Source organism: Malus sylvestris, chromosome 5, assembly GCF_916048215.2.
Source record: "Malus sylvestris chromosome 5, drMalSylv7.2, whole genome shotgun sequence".
NCBI classification, from domain to species: domain Eukaryota; kingdom Viridiplantae; phylum Streptophyta; class Magnoliopsida; order Rosales; family Rosaceae; genus Malus; species Malus sylvestris.
Window position 1 is genome coordinate 45,953,896 of NC_062264.1, and position 21,742 is coordinate 45,975,637.

Genomic DNA, 21,742 nt, shown 5'->3' on the forward strand with positions numbered 1-21,742 from the left:
TAATGGTCATTAGTAGACTTGGGCCTCTCCACAGTTAACTATATGTGTAAGCCTGTATAATGAATTCTCACATGATCTTATTCCAAACTCAAACATGATCTACTCAAACATATCAAATTACAGGACAAGCCCAAACCCATGGCTTTCGTTAAGAATCAAAGATGATTGTGCAGGGAAGTAAACAAAAAAGAGAGTGATTCTAAACCAAATGGTCACTCTAGTCTAGTGGTGCCACACTACTCTAGTGTCTACTATAATACTGCCATACAACAAGTTAAAACTTGGTCACTCTGATCAGAATTTGTCTTCCCAAACATGCATGCTGACTAGAAGGGTTGGGGTTTAGGGTTTGGTATAGGGCAAAGAACAGAGAAAAAAAAAACTTAGGTTTCTTGATAGTAGATACCATATAGAAATAATGAAATGGATCATAATCATTCATAGACCTTCAATTTCAATAATTGAAAGAAAAAATAATAACACACACACACACAAGTCTTCCGCTTCAAAAAAGAAAAACCGTCCCCAAAGAAAAGCAAGAGAAAAAACTCTAGCTGCCGATCTCTGCCCTTGGCGTTGGGATCGGCGCAATCCTTCTTAATCTTTTTTTTTTCCTCTTTGATTTTAGTTTGTAGTCTCTCTCTCTCTCTCTCTCTCTCTCTCTCTATGTTGAGGAGAGCTTTCAGTTCGTGATTGTGGTCACTTTTTCACTTTGTCGAGGAGAGATTTTGGGGTTGTGTTCCTAGTCATGGTTTGTTCATTCTCAGATTTCGAGTGGTGATTGTTGTTCAAATATGAGGTAATGGTGTTTGTGATTTGTGTGTAAGAATGTGAGCATAAGTATGACTATGTGAACTTAGTTACAGGATTAAAGACTGAATAGGAAGTCTTATCGGGATTGGATTTGTGAATCCATATTGGTGCTAAATTACTATTTCATAGGTATTGTTTTTCTATATGGATTTTAATAGGGAAATCCTTATGGAAGAAGGCTAGGATTATGTAGTATATATATATAGTGGCCTCTGCTCTCGCAGTGTGTGCTCAACTCCGGACTAAGACCTATTGTTAGTTAAGAGCCTTTGAACACTGAAGAGTGGAGAAGGCGCACTGTGTCTTGTTGCAGAGATTAAGCATGGCAGCCGGTTTAAGTTCTTCCGCAGGTATGTCTTTTCTCTGTGCACTGCTTTATGGTTTATGGTTTTGTGTTTTAATCACGGTAACTTGCTTTGCATGATCTTGGTGTTGTGTGTTGATGCACAAAACCGGAAGTCTTGGAACAACGTAAATCCGACCGTGAATCTGCATGAAATGTAAATGACACAAGAGTTATCGTGGTTCACCCCAAGGTTTGGGCTACGTCCACACTGATTGTATTATATTTCTCTGAGAAGTGAGGGAGAGAGAGCTTAGGGGATGTGAGGAGCTTTGAGAGCTTCTGAGGGTGAGAGAGGGGATCTCAGGCCTAGGAATTGGCCTCCGAGAGTGAGAGTGAGGCCTTTCCCAATTGTGAGGGTGATGGGTCCTTTTATAGAATAAGGACTCCTCACTTATTACATATATGCCCCTTCCTTTATCCCATAATTACATTTAAGTCCCCTGAGTATTTGTACGAGATCTAAATACGAGGCCCTAAATATGGTATAAACAGTAGTCCCCCAAGTCTTCAGTCAAGAGAGTCTTTTGGCTGGAGACTTGAAATTCAGTCCATGTGTGGGCCGAAGTAACTAGATGTCATCTAGAACTAATGCTTGATATGAGGCGGTGCCCAATCTGAAATGATGCTCAACTAGAAGTAGCACATGTTGCGAGGCCGCTTTGCTTGTAGCTTGTGTTGCCTTGGTTGGCTCGGCTTGTGGCGTTTGAAGGTGAGGGAGTCCCTTTTATAGAATAAGGGCTCACTCCTCAATACATGGATGATGGGCTAGAGTTGATGCTCTCTAATGGTGGTGAGGGGAGTCCCTTTTATAGAATAAGGGTTCGCTCCTTAATACATAAATAATGGGCTGGAGTCCCCCAAGTATTTTTCATGAGGCCCAGTTGAGGCCCAATATATGGTACATAATGTGGTCCCCCAAGTCTTCGGTCAATAGAGTCTGTTGGCTGAAGACTTCAAATTGAATCCATGTATGGGCCGAAGTGGCGGTTGTTCGGATGTGGTATTTGTATACCCTGCACTGAAGCTTTGTAAGTGAAGCTTTGAAGCTGGAGCTCTGTAAATGAAGCTTTCGAAGCTAGAGCTTTTGTAAATGAAGCTTTTGAAGCTAGAGCTCTGTAAATGAAGTCTTTGAAAGCTAGAGCTTTTGTAAATGAAGCTTTTGAAGCTAAAGCTCTGTAAATGAAGCTTTCGAAACTGGAGCTTTTGTAAATGAAGCTTTTAAATCTAGAGCTCTGGTGAATGAAGTCTTTGAAGCTGATTTGACATGAGTGATGCTCATGGATGTTTATGTTGATTGACATGAGTGATGCTCATGGATGTTGACATGAGTGATGCTCATAGATGTTGACATGAGTGATGCTCATGAATGTTTATGTATGATTGGATGAGTGATGTTCATGAATGTTTATGTATGATTGGATGAGTGATGCTCATGAATGTTTATGTATGATTGACATGAGTAATGTTCATGTATGATTTGAAGTACTGGGCGTACTTTTGATCCCCTGGTTGGTGCTATTTCGGGCTTATGAGCCTTCGCCCTTCACAACATGCCAACCCATTTATTTTGGGCTTTGCAGTTTTTTTTTTATTTTTTTATTTTTTATTTATTTTTATTTATTTTTTATTTTTTTTTTACCCTCTGATGGGGTTTATACAGATGTCTCCGAAAGATAATAAATTACATCATTCGGGTGGGGTGTTTATTACTTGTTTTTGCAGTGTTTTTCTGCTGCACTCTCTTCTTCTTTTCTCTTTTTCTTTTCTGCTTTACTTTTGCTTTTGTTTCTGTCTTCTTTTCTCTTTTGCAGATGGCAGACAAGGAATTATAAGTACATTCATCTTATCTCCGCTTTTGCACGATCCCTCATGATCACAGCCTCCACCACCTCCCCATACTTCATATTTTATTTATGGCTGATGAGCTCCAGGGTGAAATCTCCTGTATGGAGACAATTTGTACATGCTGCCTTTTAGAATAGTCCACGTTGAATCTCCTTTTTGGTGCTGTTTTGCTTTTACTTTTTCTTTTCCTTTATGCTTTTCCTTTCTGCATGGTCCACGAGTCCCTCACAATTATCTCTGGTCTTCCGCAATTATACCTGTCCACCCATGTTCTTTGGCCTTTGGAAAACATCTGACTTTAAGCTTTTAATTGCCATTGCTTTTTCTTGCTTTTCTCTAGGAGGACAGCTGCTTGGACAGACACCACCCATATGCCTTTCTTTATCTTTCCACTCATTCTCTGCCCACCCATGTTCCCCATCCCTGTCTGATGCAGTCCTTTTATTGAATTTACCAATCATACCCCTGCAAGCCACTGAAACATCTCGGATATCTCTTCTCCGACGCGCTTTGTTTCCAAGCTCGAATCGCCGGCGATAGACACCTCGCTCTGGCAGCTACCTCCACTGTATACGGAGCTGCTAATTTTTTCTGTCTTTTGAATGAAGATTTCTATCGTTCTAGCCAAGCAGAATGATTAACGAATGGTGTGAATATTTGTACCGGTCGTTGTTGTAACGAAATCTCACAACTACATGTTCATTCTCCCCAGACAGAGCCTCTTCACATAGATGATTTGGAAGATACGCCGAATGACAACATACGGTATCATCCCTCGTTTCCTGGGTGGCTCTGATGACAACATACGGTATCATCCCTCGTTTCGACGGTCAAGATCGACGGTCGTAGGGAAGCGAAGAGTGGGGCCAGGTATGGTGGATGAAACACCTCCAGGTTGAGATCGGTGGGGAAAGTTCTCCTGAAGTTGTCCATCTCGTGTGGGTTGCTCTCGCCTACCAATACTCTGCCATCTGGCACAAGAACAACGGATGAGTGGTACATTGTTGGAATGCCGGCTGGCTTCAGCACCACGATTCTCCGTTCTGGGTTGGATTCGTAGGTTCAGTACAAGACCGGGTTGAAAACTGGATTTTTCGCGTTCTCCCAGTCTACGGTCCCGTTCAATGCGCCGTTGATTATGAGGACGTCACCCGTGGGCAAGAGTAACATACCGGACATGACATGGGGCATGGGCATTCGGGGTCGGTTTATTTGATCCGGCCGCAGCTGTTGGAGGCGAAGACGTGTACATTTTCATTTTTCGCCTTGGAGGCGTACCATCGGTTGTCGGAGAGTTTTTCTGGGAGCTCGACCCACTGACAGCTACTGTCGTTGCAGGGTAAGAAAGTGCGGATTTTTCAGATGCCGATATCCCCGTATCCGCTGGTTTAGACGAGGGTTCCGTTGGGTTCAGGGACGCCGGAAGAGCAACAGAACTCGGAGGCGACGAAGAGGGGGCAGAATGTATCGGTGGCGAGGTCAGAGAGGAGGGAGTGGGCGGTGCAGTCGTTTACGGTCATGTTTCTGGGTTATGTACTGACGGCAGGCGGTGCCGTCGGGGAGGGTGAAGATAGTGCAGAAAGATGGAAGCTTGAAGCTTTTCGAGTGAGCTTTAATGGTGGGAGGTTTATGAAATACTCAAGACTCAGCTGCAAAACTGCTCAACTGCACTTTCATCACACCACAGGAATAAGGGAGTACGGAGACATTCATATAGCGCAGACTTTGCAGACTCCAGAGAGAGAAAGTTTGGAGCTTTCAAGCACGTGATTCACCGACACCTTGTTGGCCGAATCGAGCACCAGGGTTCTGCCCAGAAGCGTATCACACATGGCCATGGCCACTGCAAGCTTAGAGAGGATCGAAGCTCCTCCGTAGAACCCGATCAAGGATCCCTCGTCGTCGCCGTCCAGGCTCTCCATCGCCGACATCCCGTCCGAAGCTGGACGCTCGCCCTCGCCGCCTCTCTCTTGCTCCACCGACACGCCCAATTGCAGCGAGACTCGTAATTCTTCTCCCACCGCTGATCTGTCTGCAGCATCATTGAGGAGCGAAGAGTATCGCCAGTTGTTTCGCCTTCCACCCGAATAAGCCTTTTTTAGGTGCAGATTTGACCAACGGCGTCAACGAAGGGGAGGACGCCGAGGAGATTACAAACCGACGGGTGTGATTGAGAGATGAGGATCTGCGTGAGGCTGAGGCGGCGAGGTTTTGGAGCTGAGCCGAGGAAGTAGGTGCCACTCGCCTCCATATTTTAGCGGCGTCTCGATGAGAATTTGTTTGGTGTATTTGATTATTTCTCCTCTGAGGAGTGCAGGACTCAGCGACTGCCAAATAGGTTCTGTGTTGAAAACTTAAAAGAGCATCACTTATGAATCTGTTTGGAATAGACCCATTGCAAGGAAGCCTGTGGCTCCAATAACCAAAATAGTCTTTTCTTGAAGATATCCCGGAATGGGCTTCAACTCCATTGGTGAAGTTTAGAATAAAATCAAGAGACACAGAGAAAGTGAGTGGTATTTTGTTTTGAGTATATTCAGACGCTTCCTTGGATTCGGAGCCTTGGCTGTGTGTTTGTGTCCATTTCTGGGTTTCTAGAGAAAGAGAGATGGGACTGGGATTTTGGTTTGGTGTTTCTGCAGATTCACGGCAGAGGTGAAAAAAATGAAAGAGAACCGACATAGTTTTTTGTGTCGTTTCCCACAGACGGCGCCAAATGTTGATGCACAAAACCGGAAGTCTTGGAACAACGTAAATCCGACCGTGAATCTGCATGAAATGTAAATGACACAAGAGTTATCGTGGTTCACCCCAAGGTTTGGGCTACGTCCACACTGATTGTATTATATTTCTCTGAGAAGTGAGAGAGAGAGAGCTTAGGGGATGTGAGGAGCTTTGAGAGCTTCTGAGGGTGAGAGAGGGGATCTCAGGCCTAGGAATTGGCCTCCGAGAGTGAGAGTGAGGCCTTTCCCAATTGTGAGGGTGATGGGTCCTTTTATAGAATAAGGACTCCTCACTTATTACATATATGCCCCTTCCTTTATCCCATAATTACATTTAAGTCCCCTGAGTATTTGTACGAGATCTAAATACGAGGCCCTAAATATGGTATAAACAGTAGTCCCCCAAGTCTTCAGTCAAGAGAGTCTTTTGGCTGGAGACTTGAAATTCAGTCCATGTGTGGGCCGAAGTAACTAGATGTCGTCTAGAACTAATGCTTGATATGAGGCGGTGCCCAATCTGAAATGATGCTCAACTAGAAGTAGCACATGTTGCGAGGCCGCTTTGCTTGTGGCTTGTGTTGCCTTGGTTGGCTCGGCTTGTGGCGTTTGAAGGTGAGGGAGTCCCTTTTATAGAATAAGGGCTCACTCCTCAATACATGGATGATGGGCTAGAGTTGATGCTCTCTAATGGTGGTGAGGGGAGTCCCTTTTATAGAATAAGGGTTCGCTCCTTAATACATAAATAATGGGCTGGAGTCCCCCAAGTATTTTTCATGAGGCCCAGTTGAGGCCCAATATATGGTACATAATGTGGTCCCCCAAGTCTTCGGTCAATAGAGTCTGTTGGCTGAAGACTTCAAATTGAATCCATGTATGGGCCGAAGTGGCGGTTGTTCGGATGTGGTATTTGTATACCCTGCACTGAAGCTTTGTAAGTGAAGCTTTGAAGCTGGAGCTCTGTAAATGAAGCTTTCGAAGCTAGAGCTTTTGTAAATGAAGCTTTTGAAGCTAGAGCTCTGTAAATGAAGTCTTTGAAAGCTAGAGCTTTTGTAAATGAAGCTTTTGAAGCTAAAGCTCTGTAAATGAAGCTTTCGAAACTGGAGCTTTTGTAAATGAAGCTTTTAAATCTAGAGCTCTGGTGAATGAAGTCTTTGAAGCTGATTTGACATGAGTGATGCTCATGGATGTTTATGTTGATTGACATGAGTGATGCTCATGGATGTTGACATGAGTGATGCTCATAGATGTTGACATGAGTGATGCTCATGAATGTTTATGTATGATTGGATGAGTGATGTTCATGAATGTTTATGTATGATTGGATGAGTGATGCTCATGAATGTTTATGTATGATTGACATGAGTAATGTTCATGTATGATTTGAAGTACTGGGCGTACTTTTGATCCCCTGGTTGGTGCTATTTCGGGCTTATGAGCCTTCGCCCTTCACAACATGCCAACCCATTTATTTTGGGCTTTGCAGTTTTTTTTTTATTTTTTTATTTTTTATTTATTTTTATTTATTTTTTATTTTTTTTTTACCCTCTGATGGGGTTTATACAGATGTCTCCGAAAGATAATAAATTACATCATTCGGGTGGGGTGTTTATTACTTGTTTTTGCAGTGTTTTTCTGCTGCACTCTCTTCTTCTTTTCTCTTTTTCTTTTCTGCTTTACTTTTGCTTTTGTTTCTGTCTTCTTTTCTCTTTTGCAGATGGCAGACAAGGAATTATAAGTACATTCATCTTATCTCCGCTTTTGCACGATCCCTCATGATCACAGCCTCCACCACCTCCCCATACTTCATATTTTATTTATGGCTGATGAGCTCCAGGGTGAAATCTCCTGTATGGAGACAATTTGTACATGCTGCCTTTTAGAATAGTCCACGTTGAATCTCCTTTTTGGTGCTGTTTTGCTTTTACTTTTTCTTTTCCTTTATGCTTTTCCTTTCTGCATGGTCCACGAGTCCCTCACAATTATCTCTGGTCTTCCGCAATTATACCTGTCCACCCATGTTCTTTGGCCTTTGGAAAACATCTGACTTTAAGCTTTTAATTGCCATTGCTTTTTCTTGCTTTTCTCTAGGAGGACAGCTGCTTGGACAGACACCACCCATATGCCTTTCTTTATCTTTCCACTCATTCTCTGCCCACCCATGTTCCCCATCCCTGTCTGATGCAGTCCTTTTATTGAATTTACCAATCATACCCCTGCAAGCCACTGAAACATCTCGGATATCTCTTCTCCGACGCGCTTTGTTTCCAAGCTCGAATCGCCGGCGATAGACACCTCGCTCTGGCAGCTACCTCCACTGTATACGGAGCTGCTAATTTTTTCTGTCTTTTGAATGAAGATTTCTATCGTTCTAGCCAAGCAGAATGATTAACGAATGGTGTGAATATTTGTACCGGTCGTTGTTGTAACGAAATCTCACAACTACATGTTCATTCTCCCCAGACAGAGCCTCTTCACATAGATGATTTGGAAGATACGCCGAATGACAACATACGGTATCATCCCTCGTTTCCTGGGTGGCTCTGATGACAACATACGGTATCATCCCTCGTTTCGACGGTCAAGATCGACGGTCGTAGGGAAGCGAAGAGTGGGGCCAGGTATGGTGGATGAAACACCTCCAGGTTGAGATCGGTGGGGAAAGTTCTCCTGAAGTTGTCCATCTCGTGTGGGTTGCTCTCGCCTACCAATACTCTGCCATCTGGCACAAGAACAACGGATGAGTGGTACATTGTTGGAATGCCGGCTGGCTTCAGCACCACGATTCTCCGTTCCGGGTTGGATTCGTAGGTTCAGTACAAGACCGGGTTGAAAACTGGATTTTTCGCGTTCTCCCAGTCTACGGTCCCGTTCAATGCGTCGTTGATTATGAGGACGTCACCCGTGGGCAAGAGTAGCATACCGGACATGACATGGGGCATGGGCATTCGGGGTCGGTTTATTTGATCCGGCCGCAGCTGTTGGAGGCGAAGACGTGTACATTTTCATTTTTCGCCTTGGAGGCGTACCATCGGTTGTCGGAGAGTTTTTCTGGGAGCTCGACCCACTGACAGCTACTGTCGTTGCAGGGTAAGAAAGTGCGGATTTTTCAGATGCCGATATCCCCGTATCCGCTGGTTTAGACGAGGGTTCCGTTGGGTTCAGGGACGCCGGAAGAGCAACAGAACTCGGAGGCGACGAAGAGGGGGCAGAATGTATCGGTGGCGAGGTCAGAGAGGAGGGAGTGGGCGGTGCAGTCGTTTACGGTCATGTTTCTGGGTTATGTACTGACGGCAGGCGGTGCCGTCGGGGAGGGTGAAGATAGTGCAGAAAGATGGAAGCTTGAAGCTTTTCGAGTGAGCTTTAATGGTGGGAGGTTTATGAAATACTCAAGACTCAGCTGCAAAACTGCTCAACTGCACTTTCATCACACCACAGGAATAAGGGAGTACGGAGACATTCATATAGCGCAGACTTTGCAGACTCCAGAGAGAGAAAGTTTGGAGCTTTCAAGCACGTGATTCACCGACACCTTGTTGGCCGAATCGAGCACCAGGGTTCTGCCCAGAAGCGTATCACACATGGCCATGGCCACTGCAAGCTTAGAGAGGATCGAAGCTCCTCCGTAGAACCCGATCAAGGATCCCTCGTCGTCGCCGTCCAGGCTCTCCATCGCCGACATCCCGTCCGAAGCTGGACGCTCGCCCTCGCCGCCTCTCTCTTGCTCCACCGACACGCCCAATTGCAGCGAGACTCGTAATTCTTCTCCCACCGCTGATCTGTCTGCAGCATCATTGAGGAGCGAAGAGTATCGCCAGTTGTTTCGCCTTCCACCCGAATAAGCCTTTTTTAGGTGCAGATTTGACCAACGGCGTCAACGAAGGGGAGGACGCCGAGGAGATTACAAACCGACGGGTGTGATTGAGAGATGAGGATCTGCGTGAGGCTGAGGCGGCGAGGTTTTGGAGCTGAGCCGAGGAAGTAGGTGCCACTCGCCTCCATATTTTAGCGGCGTCTCGATGAGAATTTGTTTGGTGTATTTGATTATTTCTCCTCTGAGGAGTGCAGGACTCAGCGACTGCCAAATAGGTTCTGTGTTGAAAACTTAAAAGAGCATCACTTATGAATCTGTTTGGAATAGACCCATTGCAAGGAAGCCTGTGGCTCCAATAACCAAAATAGTCTTTTCTTGAAGATATCCCGGAATGGGCTTCAACTCCATTGGTGAAGTTTAGAATAAAATCAAGAGACACAGAGAAAGTGAGTGGTATTTTGTTTTGAGTATATTCAGACGCTTCCTTGGATTCGGAGCCTTGGCTGTGTGTTTGTGTCCATTTCTGGGTTTCTAGAGAAAGAGAGATGGGACTGGGATTTTGGTTTGGTGTTTCTGCAGATTCACGGCAGAGGTGAAAAAAATGAAAGAGAACCGACATAGTTTTTTGTGTCGTTTCCCACAGACGGCGCCAAATGTTGATGCACAAAACCGGAAGTCTTGGAACAACGTAAATCCGACCGTGAATCTGCATGAAATGTAAATGACACAAGAGTTATCGTGGTTCACCCCAAGGTTTGGGCTACGTCCACACTGATTGTATTATATTTCTCTGAGAAGTGAGGGAGAGAGAGCTTAGGGGATGTGAGGAGCTTTGAGAGCTTCTGAGGGTGAGAGAGGGGATCTCAGGCCTAGGAATTGGCCTCCGAGAGTGAGAGTGAGGCCTTTCCCAATTGTGAGGGTGATGGGTCCTTTTATAGAATAAGGACTCCTCACTTATTACATATATGCCCCTTCCTTTATCCCATAATTACATTTAAGTCCCCTGAGTATTTGTACGAGATCTAAATACGAGGCCCTAAATATGGTATAAACATTGTGTTTATGCTAACATGTGGTATCAGAGCCCAAGGTTCATAAATTATAAGTTATGTGATTGAAACCAGTAGATTCCAAAAAAACATAAATAATATTTGAGAAAAATAAGTCTTCATTGCTTGGTGGGAGAATCGAACACAGGTTCTTGTATTAATCCTTGCAAATAACGACAAAACTTGATTATAATAATAATATAACCGTTGGAATTTAAGAGGATGTTGTTGTTGGATTCTCTGCAAATCCATACGAAGGGTTTTCTTTCGAATTGGGGTTTTCGATTAAGAATAATATCCAACAAAATGTGTTTCTGGGTTATAATTTTATCAATCTTGCAACATATATGATTGATCTGAATGGTTATTCCGCTGCGCTGCTTCAAATTTGGATCTGTGCAAGGTACGATTGATAAATTGCAAGTTTTATTTTGGCTACTTCTGCAGTTAGTCTGCAGATTGAATCGAAGGTTTATATATAAGATTATGATAACAAAATCTATATGGATTTCTTTGAAATTGAAACTATTCTGCAGAAACTTAGACCTTGGGTGTTCGATCATGTTTTATCTGCAATTGTTTTAAAATTTGTAGATTACTAATGCACCTTTATGTTGTATGTTAAACCATGAATAATGGTTATAATGCATGAGACATCTCATGATTATCTATTGTTGCATATCTTCTTATTAATGAGTCAGTTTTTCTATGTATGCTTATCAATGATGTGTTGCTAAGACTATATGTATGAATCATTGATGCAAATTGTGATGTGCAAACTGTAAAGGAAATCAGGAACCTAACTGGTTCATGTTTGTGATTTCTTCCGCAGTGTCTGCAATAACAATGAAGACCTTAAATTTGGCCAACATTCCAATTCTCACTGGTGGTAGTAACTACAAGAAGTGGAGAAGGGAAATTGGATTTCTATTAACTCTTAATGAGTTTGATATAGCAATTGACAATCCCAAGCCTGTAATCACTGATCAAAGTACAAGGGTGGAAAAGGTAGATCATGAGAGATGGTCAAGAGCCAACAAGGTGGCAGTTTCTATCTTAGAGAGTGGTATGACTGATACCATTCGAGGTGGGATCAAGAAACATGAGTTAGCTGTGGATTATTTGAAGGCAATTGAGAAGAAATTCAAGGAGTCTCAGAATGCTGAAATTAGTCAATACATGGCCTTACTGACAACCTATAAGATTGATAGTATTGGTTCAATTCGAGATCACATACTGAAGATGATCGATGCTGCTGAGAAGTTGAACTCAATGGATGTCAATATTGGAGAAAAACTGTTGGTTTTCATGATTATCCAGGCTCTTCCAATCAAATACTCTTAGCTGAAGGTGTCTTATAATACACAAGACAAGAGTTGGGATATAGATGAGCTCATCGCACAATGTGTTCAAGAGGAGACTCGGCAACAGTAAGAAAGAGGCAAGGATGTTGAGACTGTGAATTTTGTGCAAGGAGGAAAAGGGAAGAAATTCAACAATGCTGGAAATAATTCAAGTAAGAATTTCAAGTGCTCCAAACCTTCTGATAAGACTGGTACTTCTGCTAAAATATTTGATATTTCTAAAGGGTCTAACAATCTTAAACCAAAAATTAAAAATGTTGCCAAGCTTAAGTGTTTTTTCTGCAAAACTCGAGGTCATCTAAGAAAGGATTGTGAACTTGTTTGGGCCCAAATTTACACCATCGACATGTGCAATCAAGGCCGTTGAGTGAGCATAGCTCTCAACCGTTGGATGGAAAAGTGAAGATAGTTTTGTTGTTGTTAAAATAAAATATTATGGTTTTTATCATAATAATTATCTTTTAATTATCTTGACAGATGCGAATTATATCTCTAAGCAAGTGGTACAGTTCAAATTAAATTGGGATATGCGTGACATTAGATAGTGAAGCATGCAGATGATAGTCATACAACTGCAAATGGACTAATGCATGCACGGATAGAGAAGCCTAGGTAGGCTTGGCTTTTGGTAGTGATGTGATAAGCCTAGGATTTGATGGTGGAGAGAGAAGCCTAGGTAAGCTAGGTCTTTGGTCATGATGGGATAAGCCTAAATAGTTTTTATATTTTGTTTGAAAAGTCAGCCAACTTATGCCACAGATCAGATTTCATTATGCGAGGAAGAGTTGCAGTCAGACTCTGCAACATTATATGACCGTGCAAGTCAAGTACTTCAGTCTTATAAATACAGATGTGGTAACGAAAAGAGCCCTCCAACTCAACACACAATTGCCCTGCGCAAACTCTCTCAACAACTTTGAGATTTTTATTTTCTCTTTTCGCTGACACATCTTCCGTTGGCATCAACAGCACTGTGAAAGCAACCGGTGATATCTTTAGTCGGCATAGATAGCTCTGTCGCCGTAGAATCAGCTGATCTCGCAGCATCTTCCGTTGGCATCAATAGCACTGCGGCGATGGTGATTGGTTACCTATCCAAGTCTTGGTTGAGAAGGATTTCTGAATCCTTATTGATCGAGGTCATCTCATTAGCCTTCTTGGCGAAGTGAGGTGTTACAGCTTACTGAGCTCAGCGCATTGCACGCCGAGTTATTTTATGATTGGATACTCTCAAGTGGGATTTAAAGTTCGGCATTCAGACGGCCGAACCACGTTATCATTAAGACTTATATCCGCTTTGAGTATTTGTGCCCTTACACTTTGGTGTCGATTCGGCGTGAGTTTACTCTGACGAATACCATCACTGTGACCGAATCCAACGACAACGATTTGTGAACTTCGTAAGAATAGTAGCCTTGTCTTCAGGTTCGAGAACCCAAGAGGCTGAGACGTGTTCCTTCCTCGGTAGCAATCGCAAGACGCAGAAGTCAGCTGCGCACCCAACGCAACATCAACAAATTTTACTCATCGGCCGAGCTCGGCCGTCGAGTTGGCACGCCCCGCACACAACTGAATGACGTAGTTAGTTTACTAATTACTCGGCATGCGCGCCACGTAGGCTTGGTAGTTTTTAGGGTCAACAGAACTGTTTAAGGATTATTTGAAAGCTAATGGCAAAGAGGTAGTTAATGTCTGTGAAGAGTCTTTTGATCAGTGGGAGTAGTTTGTTATTCTGTTTTACAAAGAGCAATTACTGCATTAAGGACAATTGCAAAATAAAGTTTGAGAAATGCTGCTACTGTGAAGTTTGAAGAGCTAGTGCGGCATTAATGTTCTTCTCTAAAGTTAAGTTTATGTTTAGCTAGTTTAATTATCAATTAGTATAATTGTTAGCTAGGTTTATTGCATTCAGAGATTCAATTTTTGTAATTGATTGGTCTGATATATATATATATATATATATATATGTTTCTGCTGCTGAGTATTGGTACTCATTTAATAAATGGTATGTTTTGCTATAGTGTAATTTAGTGTATGTTTCAATAACAATCTTTTCCCAAGGCTTGTTACTTTAAAATTTTAAAGTTTTGTAGTTTTGGATGGTGGTCTTATTGTAGAGGAAGTTTTGTATGATGCTTTGGAAATAGTTTGGCTGTTTTAAGCTTATGATTAGTAAATCGTTTTAAGTCAATGTTATGTTGCTTTCCTATAAGATCAATTTATGTTTTGGTTTTCTTGAAAAGTGGGAACATATTATGTGATTGACTGTTTAATATCAGTTTATGTTATGAGTCATATTTGCAGTCTGGATATGTGTGAACTTAGAATCAATACTGCATTTTGGTTGTGGTTTATGATTCTCTGTTTCCATGTTTTGGAGTGTAATAGAATGATGGTCATAACAATGGATTCTCAGGTGAGGCTCTGTGATCACTTCTTAATTGGAGAAGTTCATGTCTGAAACTGATCTCATGTTAAAGTGGGAGAAAATGTAAGAAATGAACATGAGATTGAGTGTTTTTTACGGTGAGTGGTTAAGTCCAATTAGAATAAGAAAGCCTTATGAGAAGCTGTGAACAAATCCTTGTTTGTGAAGGATTCTGTTAAAAATGTTTGAACTGATATGGCTTGGAAAACATAAGTTGTTTTCTATAAGGATTGTAATAGGAAATCCTTGACAAGTTATAAGAAGGATATACGTGTTTTGGATTCAGTTGATGCTTTGAGAAATCTTTGTGATTTGACTCAGGTAATTGTTTTGAATTCATAGGAATTGCGGACATACAGTTTATTGTCTGTGATGAACTTGATTATTTTGAATTAAGTTAAGAAATAGTGGGAGTGGATATTTAGGTCCATTAAGTATCAGCATGATCATAATGTTATATGTGCAGATTGGACATAAGTGGTTTGAAAGCGCCGGTTGCATAATGGTTGTGACTATGAGTTTTCAGATTCTTTGTTTTGAGATGCATAGGTAGATTGTTTATGATGTTGCTCATAAGGCTTAGTGATCACCCTATTTGTAGTCTTAATCGAACTGGTTTCTTGGTTCATACTTGCTCAAGTGGGAGAATGTAAGAATGTGAGCATAAGTATGAATATGTGAACTTAGTTACAGGATTAAAGTCTGAATAGGAAGTCTTATCGGGATTGGATTTGTGAATCCATATTGGTGCTGAATTACTATTTCATATGAATTGTTTTTCTATATGGATTTTAACAGGGAAATCCTTATGGAAGAAGGCTAGGATTATGTAGTATATATATAGTGGCCTCTGCTCTCGCAATGTGTGCTCAACTCCGGACTAAGACCTATTGTTAGTTAAGAGCCTTTGAACACTGAAGAGTGGAGAAGGCGCACTGTGTCTTGTTGCAGAGATTAAGCATGGCAACCGGTTCAAGTTCTTCCGCAGGTATGTCTTTTCTCTGTGCACTGCTTTATGGTTTATGGTTTTGTGTTTTAATCACGGTAACTTGCTTTGCATGATCTTGGTGTTGTGTTTATGCTAACATTGTGTGCTCGTCAAAGGACTATGAGAAGGAAACTTGACGTTTGTTGGAGGGGACTCATAGTAGAGCTTTTTGCCAACAATTGCAAAATCATCAGAGATTGGTGTAGTCTTTTCCTCGTGAAGCCTCTACAATAGTTCTCGAGCCTGCAATTAATGTTTTAGTTCTCGCAACTAGGGTTTAGGGTTTAGGCTCAGGGTCCTCCAAGATTGAATAATTATAATGTATTTTTTTTTGTGTTTGTAATTGTAAGATTGTGATATTCTTTTGACATGTATAATCTCTTGAATATTCTAAAAGAGATAAACATGATGAGTTTTTTTTTTTTTATTAAAAAAAAAAAATCTTTCGGTAACAAAAAGCCTTCAGCTTCAAGGATTACGATTCGTGGTAATTAAGATAATAAAAGCTAAATTGCAATGAAATACAATACCGGGATTTATTCTATCATGATTACTTGGTCAAAATGTTCATCTCACTAAATATTCCCATAAAGCAAAAGCACCAAACAAACAGACCAGTCACAAAGCATACGTAAGAGCAAATAAAGTAAAAAAGAAAAAGACATTAAAGTGAACACCACCAACTACTACTCAGATCACACTTCACTTTACTCATCTAGCTACTTTGCTTAAACTGCCAAATTTTTGTTGGGATGTACACCATCACTCAAGCTTAACCTAGCTAGCTAGCATCTCTCATGTCTCCTCTAACAACTCCTATGCCGTTTGTCCTGCTCATTTTCCTTACCCTTCCGTTTGTCAGCCTCACGGCACCTCAAGCCAGCCTCTGCAGAACTTCTTGCGGCAACATTCCCATCAACTACCCTTTCGGCATCGATGAGGGCTGTGGGAGTCCTTACTACAAAAACATCCTCGTATGCTCCGAATCCTCTAAACTCGAACTCCGAACACCTTCCGGAAGATACCCCGTTAAATCCATAAGCTACTCCGACCCTCACATTCTTCTCATCGATCCTTTCATGTGGAATTGCCTAGACGGTGACACATTCCGAGCCACAAGACCTTTTAGCCTCGACACGAGCACGCATTTATCTCTCTCTCCTCAAAACGACTACCTATTCTTTAATTGTAGTGAACAAAATGTGATCATTGAGCCAAAGCCTGTGTTTTGTGAGAGGTTTCCGGAGCGATGTGACTCTTCGTGTGACAGTTCTAGTTATCTTTGCAGGCACTTGCCTGAGTGCGCCTCAGCGTTGAGGACAAGTTCTTGCTGCTCTTACTATCCCAAAGCCACTGAGTCTCTGAGGTTGATGTTAAAGTATTGTGCTACTTATACTAGTGTGTATTGGAGAAGCAGTGGTGAAAATCAGCCGGATGATCAAGTTCCTGAATACGGAATTCGTGTCAATTTCGATATTCCGGTGACCACCCGTTGCCTTCAGTGTCAGGACACATCTAAAGGAGGCGGGACATGTGGATTTGACACGAAAACACTCAACTTCTGGTGCTTATGTGATAGAGGAAATGTCACTACGTATTGTAAAGGTACGTTTTTGAGCCATTTAGCCTTGTGGTTAGAGTGTATAGGGTGATGGGTAGGAGTGGACTAGGTTCAGGTTCGAAACTCTCCGATGTAACTTAAAAAAGTTTTTTAGTCATTACATTGTATCAAACATTAATTTCCCTTCTAATAATTTTTATGATTGTTGATTATTTAATTACAATGATGCAGATCACAGCATTTCTCAGAATAGGAGGAATGGAGTACTTGCAGGTGATTCACTTCTGAAATTTAGGCTTTTAGCGCGAACAAAATTTCATAAATTCAAGTATATATAGCTTGGATGTTGTGTGCTTAACTATAAGTTGGATTTTATTTTTTTAATGTTGCAGGGACGATTAGTGGAGTGACAGTTGCAGGAGCCTTTGGAGTTGGAGCAGGAATTTGGTACTTGAAGAAAATGAGGGCTAAATCACCAGTAACATGTGGGGTTCAGAGCAATGAGAATAGGCTTTTCTAAAGACACTAAACCAAAGTAAAAGCATCCACCTTCTTTCTTTACCTTTTCTACTTTTTTTTAATCGCTTTTTGCACATCGACATGCTTTTCTACGTCTCTTGATTCTTTTCCTGTTTATATACAACATTGAGACAGCCAATGAAGCGTGAGAGTAACTTTTCTGCTTGAACAATCTAGTGATGTTATATTATTTGTATCTATTTGTTACTACTGAAATATCAACAATGCCGTGCACTGATATTATAACACCCAAATTTTTTATACGAAAACCTGCAAGCAAAAGCGACAATAGCTACTTAGTGCTTTTCATCAATATTGTCAAATTTTCTTGTGACAATGTCAGTAGCTAGCCATCTCACTAAAACAAAATTCTTGGATCGGAGATATATCATGCATCCTAATAATAAAAAGTTCAGTAATTCCTCACTCTATGTTGTGCCATCTCTAATATTATGTAGGAACACAAATTGGATAGACTCACAACACATATAACAAAGAGTTTCAATATTGATAATAGAGATCCAAGAAGTCAATGTACGCACAGAGCTTCAATTACGGAAAACTTAAATGGTAGGACCAAAAACAAGAAAAAAAAGTTTGGAAAAGGGTATATATATATATATGGCAAAGCAAATTAACATACTTTGCCAACAAAGCAGCGTAGAGGACCTGCATTTGAGGTTAAAGCAGGAACCATGGCTCCTGGAAAGACCTTAAACGACTGCTTTCGAGAGTAAAGTGGATAGCAGTTTCCATATCCAGATTGAACAAAAAAAGCACCATTCTTGAACACATCCCCTGAAGATCTCCATTTCCAATTATTCCAACTGCCTCCAGCCTCTCTCTTTGTAACCTGTTTGGCATAAGAAGTCTCAGGAGCTATGAAGTAGTTCCCTTCACTGAAAATTGTTGGATTGGCACTGCCTCCTACGGCATACATTTTCCACTCGTCATATCTATTGTTGGCCAGGTGCGCATACCCAAACCTAACCCTTTTTTTTTTCACGACAAAAACAATGGCATAAATTAATTAAACAATGTACTCTCATGTATTTTTCTCTTTTCAGAGAGTTGCAGGTAAGTTATTGCGCTTACCTTGGCATTCTTTCAACAAGGCCAGCCCCAAAACGGTTAAAGGCGATTGTGACTCTCATATTTTTATCTGCACTAAAATTGTCATTGTGACCAAGCAACATCACCTGAAATTAAAGCACAAGGGAGTTAGTTAAATTCGATACACAACAACTAGCTAGCTCTCAATTTAGTTGTATCCTCTATTCAACGTTGGATGAGGTCTCATGCTCTAATTCCCTCATCCATTGACAATAAAACAAGATACATGAACGGACTAGCTAGAAAATAACTTGTTCAATTAGCCCAAAATGTAACATAAGTCGAGCAAAGAAAACAAAGGGCTCAATTAATGGAAATTAATTCATAACCTCATAATTAACCTTTTATGCTTACTTTGTCATGCTGAGAGAAATAGTTGTTTGTGATGGTGACGGCAGTGGAAGCATGGGTGACATCAAGGAGGCCATCTGCGCTACGAGCTAGGAAGCAATGGTCTATCCAAACATGCGAAGAAGCAAAGACAGCAATAGCATCTCCGTCGCACCCTCGACGCTTCCCAATATGTGTAGGAGTGCTCCTAACATTCCCACCCTTCCCAGGCTTACAATCATGAATGCTTATTCCATGTATAATAACGTGGCTAACGCCCTGCACCGTTATGCATGGTCCGTACGCAATTTCAACTTTAGCACCTCTACCATCTATGGTCTTGAAACTATTCATAATGAGCTCATTTTTTAGCGTGATCACCATGTCCTTGGCAAAAACGATCCATAATGGCTGCGTTTGGATCACCCCGTAACGGAGTGAGCCGGGTTTAGGGTTTACTGAGTCATCATTTGAGGTTGTGACTACATAAGTACGCCCGTATTTTCCTCCCAATGCGTCTTTGCCATAGCCTACTGCGCAGTCGGCCAAGGCTCGGCGGTTGGTGGCCCAATTGGATTTGGTGCGCCAACACGAGTCTACCACGTTCATGATGTTTTTGAGAGTGATATTGGGGGTGGTGTAGTAGTCTGGGGAATAGGCTTGAAATGTTGGAGCAATATAAGTTAAAAAACATAAGAGAAATAATACGAGAGGGGCTAGGGAGGCCATGGCTTAATTATGAGTTGATTAAGAAAACGAACAGAATTAGGAGGATATATAGGGAGAATTGGATACGGTGATGACTAATGAGAAGATTGTGCACACGATTAAAATAGGGAGTGCTTTTGTTTATGTTTTGGTATGTAAGAGTTTTGGGTCTATACAAGACGTGGTTGCACGAACTAAGGCTGGTGGACTTTCTTTTGTAATGTATACCGTCCTGCTTATGTTATGTAAAGAAATAAAATTCTTAGCCAAGAATATATGTTTCAGTGAATGGTGAGGGGCACGTAAAAATTTCGGACCTAATAGAATATGATATATTTACATGAAGAAAATGGGGGATTTGAGTTAAATTATACGATGGGTTAATAATAATATTTTTGTATCAGATTTTTCATGTACAAAAGTCAGAAGGCTTCTCACATATAAGTGAGAGAACTATCATTAAACCATAATATTAATTATTAAATCAGAGAGGCCTATTAAAATTAAGGAAATATAATAATCTCTTAAACTGTCAAGGAAAATAAAATTTGAGAGTATTATTTTAAGAGTTGGATACATAGACTGGATATTGTAGGGGATATATATACTGCATTCAAGAAAAGACTAATTGAACCTAACTAATTAGCATTTGGAATAGGCTACGTTGGAGATTTTTTTTGATAATTAATAGTGTGGTTTATTATTCTACATGTTTTAATAAGGGTGAATGATATGTGGTATAAATTAAATGGCAAAATTGATTAAAGATCTAGTCAAATAGCACAAATAAGGGCAACAAAAATAAAATTTGCAAATTTGTACTAAAAATCCATGACTTGTTTCAAAGAGAATAAATACGTGCATCAAACTCACAAAAGTAGCATGACTTGGTTCCGAAATTTCCCATAGTTTACAATTTTTGATTTAGGGGTTTAAGTTTTAGAGACGCTTTAGGTATTTTTTAGGGATAATTAGACATAACTCCAAAAATTTAGTCAGCCCGACAAAAAAAAAATAGTCAGCTATTAGTTTTAATCCAAGACATCATGCTTAATGATTTTAGGTCCGTTGACTTTATTTCATAATTTTAGTCCATGACATCATGCTTATTGAGTTGGGTCCATTGACCTTTTATTTAAAGTAAACAAAATAATGAGTCGACCTAATTTTACAAACAAGCTTTTAAAATATTTTTCAAATACCTATTATGCCCTAAGTTGTATGGAGTCCAAAATGATGACCTTCAAACAATTTTTTCGTCCTCAAAGAGATTTGTTCAAATCTTTAGCAACTGTTTCTTAATAACTATTTTGTTATTAGGGATTATTTTATTTGAGAAAAAAAAAAGTGGAAGAGGCAACTGATATGGTTACCTCGCAGTAAAGCGTTGGAAAAAAAAAACCCATAAAATTAATTTGTGTTTAATTTACTATATTTCTATTAACTTTTATTTTGGTTATTTTGCTTTAGTTTTGTTGATAGAGTTAATTTGGTCTTTTTATCCACTTTTGATTGACAAAGAGAGTTTTGTTAGTAGGTAGTTTAGATGACGTTAAGGTATTAGGATTGTCATCTTTCAATTATCATTCAATAAATTTTAAGGTTTTTTTTCATGTTTTTGGTGGAATAAGATTTTTATTTGCTATCCTTCTCTTCGTCATGCTGTATCAACATGATTGATAGATCTCGCTTTTAAGGTATATTATTAAAAACTAAGTTAATGTCTTATAATTTAAATAAGATAGTAACTTTACGTGATTGTGTTTAAGAATGACCGAAAAATTGTTTAGCTACATTGAAGCAAATGAGAAAATTCAACTAATAAAATAGAAAGAAACATGCATCAGCCAAACACACACACACACACACACACAACATCATTAAAAGAAAAAACTAAATAAACAGTAAATGACAAAGCCCATGTCGATGATCACTAGCAAGCTAGCCATTGTACGAGTCCGCACATGCACTCACACAAAGACTCATAACCTTAACCTAAGTACAGACAGTTGTAATTTGAGAGAAAAAACATGCAATTAAATACATAAACCATTAACTACGTAACGGATAGGGATGCACACAGACACGTGCATACATTATTGTGATTCTTATTGTTGAGTAGAAGTATTCGATCTGGGCGGTGT

At 40.6% G+C, this 21,742-nt stretch overlaps 3 protein-coding genes across 4 annotated transcripts; 2 read left to right on the forward strand and 1 right to left on the reverse strand.

Moving 5' to 3' along the window:
- The first annotated feature begins 593 nt into the window (after positions 1-593).
- LOC126621182 (uncharacterized) lies at positions 594-15,825 on the forward strand. Of its 2 annotated transcripts, XR_007622821.1 has the most exons (3): positions 10,853-10,990; positions 11,420-12,103; positions 15,178-15,825. XR_007622821.1 is itself a non-coding variant. In XM_050289589.1 (2 exons), exons 1-2 carry the CDS (start codon positions 1,136-1,138, stop codon positions 11,929-11,931), a joined length of 540 nt encoding a protein of 179 aa, XP_050145546.1. In that variant the 5' UTR covers positions 594-1,135; the 3' UTR covers positions 11,932-15,825. The 2 variants fall into 2 exon arrangements, 1 of the variants encoding a protein (XP_050145546.1); XM_050289589.1 differs by lacking the exon at positions 10,853-10,990 and adding an exon at positions 594-1,163 and having other exon boundaries at positions 11,420-15,825.
- Positions 15,826-16,070: 245 nt separating this feature from the next.
- On the forward strand, positions 16,071-17,619 carry LOC126621023 (uncharacterized). Its single transcript, XM_050289390.1, has 3 exons — positions 16,071-16,972; positions 17,160-17,201; positions 17,321-17,619. The coding sequence occupies exons 1-3, from the start codon at positions 16,165-16,167 to the stop codon at positions 17,446-17,448; spliced, it is 978 nt and encodes a 325-aa protein (XP_050145347.1). The 5' UTR covers positions 16,071-16,164; the 3' UTR covers positions 17,449-17,619.
- Positions 17,620-18,043: 424 nt separating this feature from the next.
- On the reverse strand, positions 18,044-19,619 carry LOC126621022 (putative pectate lyase 2). Its single transcript, XM_050289389.1, has 3 exons — positions 18,915-19,619; positions 18,543-18,646; positions 18,044-18,439 (listed from the first exon to the last, which is right to left on the reverse strand). Exons 1-3 carry the CDS (start codon positions 19,617-19,619, stop codon positions 18,082-18,084), a joined length of 1,167 nt encoding a protein of 388 aa, XP_050145346.1. The 3' UTR covers positions 18,044-18,081.
- Between the last annotated feature and the right edge of the window lie 2,123 nt (positions 19,620-21,742).

Bases quoted from the DNA above. Each gene is read 5' to 3' on its own strand.
- LOC126621182 (XM_050289589.1), top strand. From the start codon at position 1,136: ATGGCAGCCGGTTTAAGTTCTTCCGCAG. The intron at 1,164-11,419 runs GTATGTCTTTTC...TTTCTTCCGCAG, and splicing joins CGGTTTAAGTTCTTCCGCAG to TGTCTGCAATAACAATGAAG.
- LOC126621023 (XM_050289390.1), top strand. From the start codon at position 16,165: ATGTCTCCTCTAACAACTCCTATGCCGTTTGTCCTGCTCATTTTCCTT. The intron at 16,973-17,159 runs GTACGTTTTTGA...ACAATGATGCAG, and splicing joins TGTCACTACGTATTGTAAAG to ATCACAGCATTTCTCAGAAT. The intron at 17,202-17,320 runs GTGATTCACTTC...TTAATGTTGCAG, and splicing joins GAGGAATGGAGTACTTGCAG to GGACGATTAGTGGAGTGACA.
- LOC126621022 (XM_050289389.1), bottom strand. From the start codon at position 19,619: ATGGCCTCCCTAGCCCCTCTCGTATTATTTCTCTTATGTTTTTTAACT. The intron at 18,647-18,914 runs GTAAGCATAAAA...CTTTAATTTCAG, and splicing joins ATTTCTCTCAGCATGACAAA to GTGATGTTGCTTGGTCACAA. The intron at 18,440-18,542 runs GTAAGCGCAATA...GAAAAAAAAAAG, and splicing joins CTTGTTGAAAGAATGCCAAG to GGTTAGGTTTGGGTATGCGC.